We start from the raw sequence: 8,856 nt of genomic DNA on the forward strand, positions 1-8,856 counted from the left end.
TCACCCATTTTCTAAAATTAACCAGTGTGAGTATATGACGTAACAAGTAACCGTTCAAATCGCTCAAACCCGAAATCTAACGTTTTATCACCATGTATGGTTACACGAAACGAATAAACACATTGAAATTATAATTTATTCAAATTTCAATATCTACTTACATCTTATCCACAAAGATTATCTTACATATATTTTGACGAATTTCTTTCGTATGCAGATTACCTTCGACGAAAGATTTGAGTGTACAGAAATTGATCAGTTCACAGCCAAAGAATTAGCAGTGTAATCCTTTAACTTGCAGATTCGTATATTCGTCGTACAGTTTCTAAACGCAAAACTTTCTGGTCAGGTTTCGCATCTGATGAGATATTAAGAAAGAAATTGCATCTGTCCCTCGTATACTTCAAACGTTGTCAATTATTTCTCAGCCCAGATACAAACTTGTGCGAACTTTGTAGAACCTGGTAAAGCGGTTCGCGTGCTCTTGTCTTTTTTTGCGGTCTCAACCAACGGCCAACGAGAGGAGACAGTATACTTCGTTCGAAAAAACCTCCACGGTTCTTCTACCTTTTACTTTTCTTTTTATCGTATGCATTATCACGTGCGTCGACGTATAAGTTCGCTAGTCGATATCACTCTTGATACATTCTATAGAACAATACGTCGCATAATTAAACTCTTTTTTTGAACGGTAGCGATGCGCCTGCGTCTTTAGATTCGCTGTCAAGAGAATGCTCTTCGATCAGTCGAACAACTACGCCGACGATACTAAGACGTTTCTAAGAATCAGTCGAGACGTACGATGAATAATAATTATCAGAAAAATACACGGAACAGTCTAAAATATTGTCGACTGCTTCTGAAGGTAATCGGTGTCTGGCCGTTGATAAACGGCTACCACGGCGTAATCGAGAGAATCGTCTCGATGATACTGATAGCAGCGTGTCTAGGCAGTTTGTTGTTTGCGCTGCTCCCGACAACGTACTACTGCTTTTTCTACGTGAAACAGATCGACGAGCGGATCACGATTTTTGCGCCTATCTGTTACTGCAGTTCGTGCATAATGAAGCTCTATTATCTCTGTTCGAAATCAACCGCGTTGAAGGATTGCATCGAACAGATGGAGGAGGATTGGAAATCGATAGAAACCGTGGAACACCAGACTATCATGCTCGAAAAATTAGCTATCGCTAATAAATCGACCCTCGCGTTTACGATTCTCTTGTACATCAACGGCATATGCTACGTCACCGTTTTACCCTTGTTTTCGTCCCCGTGGTCTGTGGCCACTAATGCCACTGAAGATGTGAAACCATTGCTTTTCCCCGGGTTAGACTTGTTTATTGATGACATTTACTCGGCACCTATCTACCAAATGATATACAGCGCGCACTGCGCTTACGCGTGTCTCTCTGTAGGCGTAGAGACAGCCTTGTGCGGTATAATGGCAACCTTCGTCGGTCATGCTCGCGGAATGCTTCAGATTCAAATGGCACTGTTGGAAGATATGGTTGTAGATGCGAAGAATAACAAGGAGAAAAGTCTCTTACCTCTTATCGTCAGTAATCACGTTGGGATATTAACGTAAGTCTATCACTTTATCGTTCGATTCTTATTTCACATAGCAAAACTGATTACTTCTTCCTCGCTGCTTCCACGATATAGCAATTTTCTACTTATATCTGTAAATATTTTTAGATACGCGAAACGCGTCGCGTATGCGATGCAAGAGATATGTTTTTTGGAAGTAACGACCACGACTCTTCTTATATGCACTATGGAATATCTTTCCATTATGGTAAACGGCATTAGTGTTTAGCAGTTCTAGATTGCGTATGCACTTAATTAAGTACATGATTTCTTTTAGGCGTGGAGAGACGTTGATTTGATAGCGCTCGGAACATACGTTGGCTCGTGGATTTCGATGACTCTGAATATGTTCATAATTTGTTACGCGGGCGATCTTCTTGTCGAAGAGGTGTCGTACGATTTTCAATGATCCGCACTTACATCCCTTTCGAGAGCAATAAAATTAATTATTCTCTCAATAGGGCGAAAAATTTGGTGAAGCGACTTACAATATAGAATGGTACAACCTACCAGAAAAGAAGGCCCAGGACTTAATAATTCTGATTGGTATATCGAGATATCCGCCGAAGCTTACGGGTGGGAAGATATTCGAAATATCAATAGACACATTCAGCTCTGTACGTAAACATTAAATATAAATCATAATCCGATGACACGAATAACAGGCTTAAACAACAATCGAAATTTTACAGGTGATTAAATCATCGTTTGTGTATCTGAATTTGTGTCAAACTGTTGCCGAATGACTGTTTCTGATTAGAGATTATTTCTCTCTCGTCTCCAAATAATGTTGGCTATTTAGAAAACGGATAAACAAATTTTGAAAGTTATAAATTGTTTGCAGAAAGAGAAAATATTTCCAATGCGCGATGGTTGTTGTTAACTATTTTAATAGAGCATTCAGGTATATTCGTTATTTCGCCAACATGTTTGCGAGCTCAATTTATAACTAATATACATACACTTTTGGGTAACTTAAAAATTCTATGATAATCGTTTATAGCACAAAATTAATCGCGATTAATTACAGTGAAATTTAATTAAATTACATTTTTTCAGGAATACAGTATAATTAATATGCTTGTAAATTTGCGAATTTCCCTTATATTGTGTGTACCACCCAGATATTTTGCAATACTATTTTATCGCAGATGTACACATTGTTCCTAGAGTAATAGCACCTAATCAACGAACACTCTTGCATAATACTAGCTTTCCGTCTGTTGCATTCACCTTTACCTCAAACAGTTGGGTGTATAGCACGATCGCACCGGTTAGTTTCCACTGTACTTCGAAGCGGTCGCTTTTTCTAACAAGTACTGATCGATTTGCAACACTAATCGTACAGCTGCACGTACTCGCCAGCGCAAGCTCAATACCCCCGTAATCAATTCTACATCGTAACCAGTCGTTTTCGAGCTGTCAATGAACATGCATGGATGCTCCCTTCACTATCGGACCGATCAATCGCGGAACCTGAACTACGAGCAAGTTTTCTTTTACATGACGAAACATAATAAATGGATCCTCAATTCCATCGGCATCTGGCCGGCCGTGTTAATTAGGGATCGGCAAATATTTACCGAATATCGCGATCGTAATTAGTAATTTGATATTGTCCTTCACTCTTCTACAATGCATTCTGCACATTGTCTTCGAGCAGAAGAACCCATTGCTAAGACTGAAGATTTTAGGCCTGACCGCTTTCTCCTTCATTTCCATGCTGAAGTATTGGGCTCTCACGCTGCGTAAAAATAAGATTAAGCGTTGCATCGAACAATTGCGAACTGATTGGAAGCAGGTCAGTCGAGAAACGCTTTTGTTGTTTAAGAGTGTCGTTAAGAAAATTTCAGTACCATTCCGATAGGTAGAATTACGTGAAGATCGTGACCTGATGCTGAGATACGGAAAAATCGGCCGAAATCTGTCCGTATCCAGCGTGGTGTTCATGTACGCCGGCGGTATAATCTATCACACGATCCAGCAGTACAGTGTCGGGTCATACGTTGACGAGAATAATCGTACAATCAAGTTGTTGATTTATCCAACTTATAGCGGTCTCTTGGATGTCCAGAAAAGCCCCGTTTACGAATTGGTATACGTTCTCCAGTGTATCTGCGGATACGCCGTGATTTCTCCTTCGTTTTAAATGGAAAAGAACACATCTATCGATATCCATGCTTTTGAATCGGTGTAAAAGTTTTATAAAACCGAATTTAATCGCAGCAGTCTATAGTTCGGTAATCGAGAGTACATATGTATTACACGTTTACAGTCGGTCGCTCATAAGAAGAGTTACGGGACGGCACAGAGGGAAGAGGAGTTCCTCGCACGCTACCTTCGACACTCGCTCAAAATTTACATGGTCAGATAACAACCCATTATCTGATTTCAGTATACAAACCGCACGTGCGAGACTGTGCCAACATCAGTGTTTAGGTTCCACGCACCAATTGTCTTGTTTCTATTTTATTCTACTTCTCCTCGATCAAATGGCATACCTTCCAGAACTCTACTCGTCAGCGACGCATCGTACTTGGTCTTACATTATATAAATTCTAAGATTAGAACAAATTATGGCTTCTTAATACATTTACAAAAATGTTTTACATGCACTAGTTTGTACAATATATTCCATATATGTATGCATGTGTATTACATCCTAAATATAAAAAACCAACATAAAAATTTGCACATTCAACTTTCACGTTTTAAACGCCGAATCCATATAAATTTTTTCAATTTCAATGTCCAGTATGTAGATTATACAATTGATCACTGATAATTATTCGGCACGATAACCCTCAACTCGGGAGTTCGCGATGCGGAAGAAATCAGCGCGGAACGTTACTCACGGAATATCCAATACAGGAATGATTGAGGGAGCAATCCTCTGTCACGGACACAGTCAATACGCGGAACACTTAAAATCGCGGAAACCTCGAGACGAAATCACTCGTGACGAACTCCTCGATCACGGAAATCTCACAAAGGAATGATCGTCTTGCCGAAATCGGCCGTTACCTCGGTCATCGCGAGGTGGGAATCACAAGGTATCTCTGTCTCGCTCGCGCTCAGGTGACACGTCACGCGCGTGTCTTCGTACTCCGTGGCGCTCTGCCCTATTCGAACTTTTTCCGATCGCGGAATCTAAACATCGCAACCGTTAAAACGACCGAGCCGGCAAGAAACTCGGTTCGTGTATCGATGTTTTTATATTATCGCGGTGACTTTCTCGAAACCTCAATACAGTTCCCAGAATATTATTATTTCAGACGATATTGAAATTAAATCAGAGAGACGATTTGAAAATTAACTTATTACTTTTTTAAACAATTACACGAAACGAATAAACACATTGAAATTATGATTTATTCAAATTTCATTATCTACTAACATCTTATCCACAAAGATTATTTTACTTATATCTTGACGAATTTTTTTCGTACGCAGATTACCTTCGACGAAAGATTTGAGTGTACAGAAATTGATCAGTTCACAGCCAAAGAATTAGCAGTGTAATCCTTTAACTTGCAGATTCGTATATTCTTCGTACAGTTTCTAAACGCAGAACTTTCTGATCAGGTTTCGCATCTGATGAAATATTAAGAAAGGAATTGCATCCGTCCCTCGTATACTTCAAACGTTGTCAATTATTTCTCAGCCAAGATACAAACTTGTGCGAACTTTGTAAAACCTGGTAGAACGGTTCGCGTGCTCTTCTCTTTTTTTGCGGTCTCAACCAAGGACCAACGAGAGGAGACAGTATACCTCGTTAGAAAAAACTTCCACGGTTCTTCTACCTTTTACTTTTCTTTTTATCGTATGTACATGTTCGTTAGCACGTGCGTCGATGTACAAGTTCGCTGTTCGATATCACTCTTGATTCATTCTATAGAACAATACGTCGCATAATTAAACTCTTTCTTTGAACTGTAACGATGCGCCTGCGTCTTTACATTCGCTGTCAACAGAATGCTCTTCGCTCAGTCGAACAACTACGTCGACGATACTAACAAGGGAAGGCTTCGACCTTGTCGACTGCGATCTTTATGATTTTTTGTTTAATAGTAGTACACGTGTCCAGATTGATGTACGTTAAATATTAGGTGTTAACAATCAATACTTTTTGCGAGATATAAGTAATTAAAGTTACATACCAGTATTATGTACAGGAATGTCTGCCATTTTCCTTGGTATCACGTTGGTGAAGCGTAGTGTTTCATTCGTGCGCGGAGCATGTCGTGCGATCGAATCTTCCACTATACAGTTCTTTCTTCTCCTTTGTCCTTATGTTTATTATTAAAACTTAATTCTATCCATCAACGTGTAATGATGTGCATGACGATGGATGGTACAGATCGTCCATCCATTCAAAGTACAAATAGTTCTTATACTATTAACAGATTACGAATGCTTGTTTCTTATACATTAATTACAAATTAATTTCAAAACGAGAAATATTTTGTAATGTTAATCAAGTTGCTTTCCCAGAGAGAACAAAAATTTAATAAGAAAACAAAAGTGTGTACAAGAAACAAGCATTTGTAGTGTGTGTTCATGGTGTAAGAACTATTTGTGCTTTGAGTGCATGTACGATCTGTACCATTCTATCGTCATGCACATTATTACACGTTGGTGGATAGAATTAAGTTTTAATAATAAACATAAGGACGAAAAAGAAAAAACTATATGTATAGTGGAAGATTCGATCGCGCGACGTGCTGGGAAACGAGCGACTCACCCCACTGCACCACTGTGGCACCAAGGAAAACAGCAGACAATACTGTACATAATCCTGGTATGTAAATTTAATTATTTATATCTCGCAAAGTATTGATTGTCTACACCTAATATTTAACGTACATCAATCTGGACATATGTACTACTATCCTACAAAAAATCATAAAGATCGCAGTCGACAAGGTCGGAGCTTTCACTTATAAGACCTTTCTAAGAATCAGTCGAAACGTACGATGAATAATAATTATCAGAAAAATACACGGAACAGTCTAAAATATTGTCGACTGCTTCTGAAGGTAATCGGTGTCTGGCCGTTGATAAACGGCTACCACGGCGTAATCGAGAGAATCGTCTCGATGATACTATTAGCAACGTGTCTAGGCAGTTCGTTGTTTACGCTGCTGCCGACGATGTACTACTGCTTTTTCCACGTGAAACAGATCGACGAGCGGATCACGATTTTTGCGCCTATCTGTTACAGTACTTCGTGCATAATGAAGTTTTGTTATCTCTGTTCGAAATCAACCGAGTTGAAGGATTGCATCGAACAGATGGAAGAAGATTGGAAATCGATAGAAACCGTGGAGCACCAGACCATCATGCTCGAAAAATTAGCTATCGCTAATAAATCGACCCTCGCGTTTACGATTCTCATGTACACCAACATCGTGTGCTATATCACCGTTTTACCCTTATTTTCGTCCCCGTGGTCTGTGGCCACTAATGCCACTGAGGGTGTGAAACCATTGCTTTTCCCCTGGTTTGACTTGTTTATTGATGACATTTACTCGGCACCTACTTACCAAATGGTATACAGCGCGCACTGCGCTTTCTCGTGTCTCTCCGTAGGCGTAGAGACAGCCTTGTGCGGTATAATGTCAACCTTCGTCGGTCATGCTCGCGGAATGCTTCAGATTCAAATGGCACTGTTGGAAGACATGGTTGTAAATGCGAAGAATAACAAGGAGAAAAGTCTCTTACCTCTTATCGTCAGTAATCACGTTGGGATATTAACGTAAGTCTATCACTTTATCGTTCGATTCTTATTTCACATAGCAAAACTGATTACTTCTGCCTCGCTGGTTCCACGATATAGCAATTTTCTACTTATATCTGTAAATATTTTTAGATACGCGAAACGCGTCGCGTATGCGATGCAAGAGATATGTTTTTTGGAAGTAACGACCACGACTCTTCTTATATGCACTATGGAATATCTTTCCATTATGGTAAACGGCATTAGTGTTTAGCAGTACTAGATTGCGTATGCACTTAATTAAGTACATGATTTCTTTTAGGCGTGGAGAGACGTTGATTTGATAGCGCTCGGAACATACGTTGGCTCGTGGATTTCGATGACTCTGAATATGTTCATAATTTGTTACGCGGGCGATCTTCTTGTCGAAGAGGTGTCGTACGATTTTCAATGATCCGCACTTACATCCCTTTCGAGAGCAACAAAATTAATTATTCTCTCAATAGGGCGAAAAATTTGGTGAAGCGACTTACAATATAGAATGGTACAACCTACCAGAAAAGAAGGCCCAGGACTTAATAATTCTGATTGGTATATCGAGATATCCGCCGAAACTTATGGGTGGGAAGATATTCGAAATATCAATAGACACATTCAGCTCTGTACGTAAACATTAAATATAAATCATAATCCGATGACACAAATAACAGGCTTAAACAAGAATCGAAATTCTACAGGTGATTAGATCATCGTTTGTGTATTTGAATTTGTGTCAAACTGTTGCCGAATGACTGTTTCTGATTAGAGATTATTTCTCTCTCGTTTCCAAATAATGTTGGCTTTTTAGAAAACGGATAAACAAATTTTGAAAGTTATAAATTGTTTGCAGAAAGAGAAAATATTTCCAATGCGCGATGGTTGTAGTTAACTATTTCAGTAGAGCATTCAGGTATATTCGTTTTTTCGCCAATATGTTTGCGAGCTCAATTTATAACTAATATACATACACTTTTGGGTAACTTGAAAATTCTATGATAATCGTTTATAGCACAAAATTAGTCGCGATTAATTACAGTAAAATTTAGTTAAATTACATTTTTTCAGAAATACAGTATAATTAATATGTTTGCAAATTTGCGAATTTCCCTTATACTGTGTACCACCCAGATATTTTGCAATACTATTTTATCGCAGATGTACTCATTGGTCTTAGAGTAATAGCACCTAATCATCGAACACTCATGCATAATACTAGCTTTCCGTCTGTTGCATTCACCTTTACCTCAAACAGTTGGGTAGTTTCCACTGTACTTCGAAGCGGTCGCTTTTTCTAACAAGTACTGATCGATTTGCCACCCTAATCGTACAGCTGCACTTACTCGCCAGCGCAAGCTCAATACCCCCTAAATCAATTCTTTGGCACATCGTAACCAGTCGTTTTCGAGCTGTCAACGAACATGCATCGCTCCCTTCACTATCGGACCGATCAATCGCGGAACCTGAACTACGAGCAAGATTTCTTTTACGTGACGAAACATAATAAATGG

General features: G+C 39.2%; 2 protein-coding genes across 3 annotated transcripts; both read left to right on the forward strand.

Annotated features, from left to right (window-relative positions):
* Window positions 1-760: 760 nt before the first annotated feature.
* Window positions 761-4,188, forward strand: LOC108626779 (odorant receptor 4-like). 2 transcript variants are annotated; one of them, XM_026815145.1, is made up of 5 exons: window positions 761-1,584; window positions 1,699-1,798; window positions 1,868-1,978; window positions 2,052-2,207; window positions 3,866-4,188. In XM_026815145.1, the coding sequence occupies exons 1-5, from the start codon at window positions 803-805 to the stop codon at window positions 3,962-3,964; spliced, it is 1,248 nt and encodes a 415-aa protein (XP_026670946.1). In that variant the 5' UTR covers window positions 761-802; the 3' UTR covers window positions 3,965-4,188. The 2 variants fall into 2 exon arrangements, with proteins under 2 accessions (XP_026670946.1, XP_017883139.2); XM_018027650.2 differs by lacking the exon at window positions 3,866-4,188 and adding an exon at window positions 2,283-2,614.
* Window positions 4,189-6,371: 2,183 nt separating this feature from the next.
* LOC108626794 (odorant receptor 4-like) lies at window positions 6,372-8,568 on the forward strand. Its single transcript, XM_018027675.2, has 6 exons — window positions 6,372-6,391; window positions 7,183-7,348; window positions 7,463-7,562; window positions 7,632-7,742; window positions 7,816-7,971; window positions 8,047-8,568. The coding sequence occupies exons 2-6, from the start codon at window positions 7,209-7,211 to the stop codon at window positions 8,098-8,100; spliced, it is 561 nt and encodes a 186-aa protein (XP_017883164.2). The 5' UTR covers window positions 6,372-6,391; window positions 7,183-7,208; the 3' UTR covers window positions 8,101-8,568.
* The last annotated feature ends 288 nt before the right edge of the window (window positions 8,569-8,856 follow it).

The sequence above is a fragment of the Ceratina calcarata genome, unplaced genomic scaffold (genome assembly GCF_001652005.2).
Source record: "Ceratina calcarata isolate Rehan_Ccalc_2016 unplaced genomic scaffold, ASM165200v1 scaffold1219, whole genome shotgun sequence".
Lineage (NCBI taxonomy): Eukaryota > Metazoa > Arthropoda > Insecta > Hymenoptera > Apidae > Ceratina > Ceratina calcarata.

Excerpts from the sequence above, each read along its gene's own strand:
- LOC108626779 (XM_026815145.1), top strand. The coding sequence starts at position 803 with ATGAATAATAATTATCAGAAAAATACACGGAACAGTCTAAAATATTGT. Across the intron at positions 1,799-1,867 it reads TGGAATATCTTTCCATTATG|GCGTGGAGAGACGTTGATTT; the intron begins GTAAACGGCATT and ends GATTTCTTTTAG. Across the intron at positions 1,979-2,051 it reads GCGATCTTCTTGTCGAAGAG|GGCGAAAAATTTGGTGAAGC; the intron begins GTGTCGTACGAT and ends TTCTCTCAATAG.
- LOC108626794 (XM_018027675.2), top strand. The coding sequence starts at position 7,209 with ATGTCAACCTTCGTCGGTCATGCTCGCGGAATGCTTCAGATTCAAATG. Across the intron at positions 7,743-7,815 it reads GCGATCTTCTTGTCGAAGAG|GGCGAAAAATTTGGTGAAGC; the intron begins GTGTCGTACGAT and ends TTCTCTCAATAG. Across the intron at positions 7,972-8,046 it reads CAATAGACACATTCAGCTCT|GTGATTAGATCATCGTTTGT; the intron begins GTACGTAAACAT and ends GAAATTCTACAG.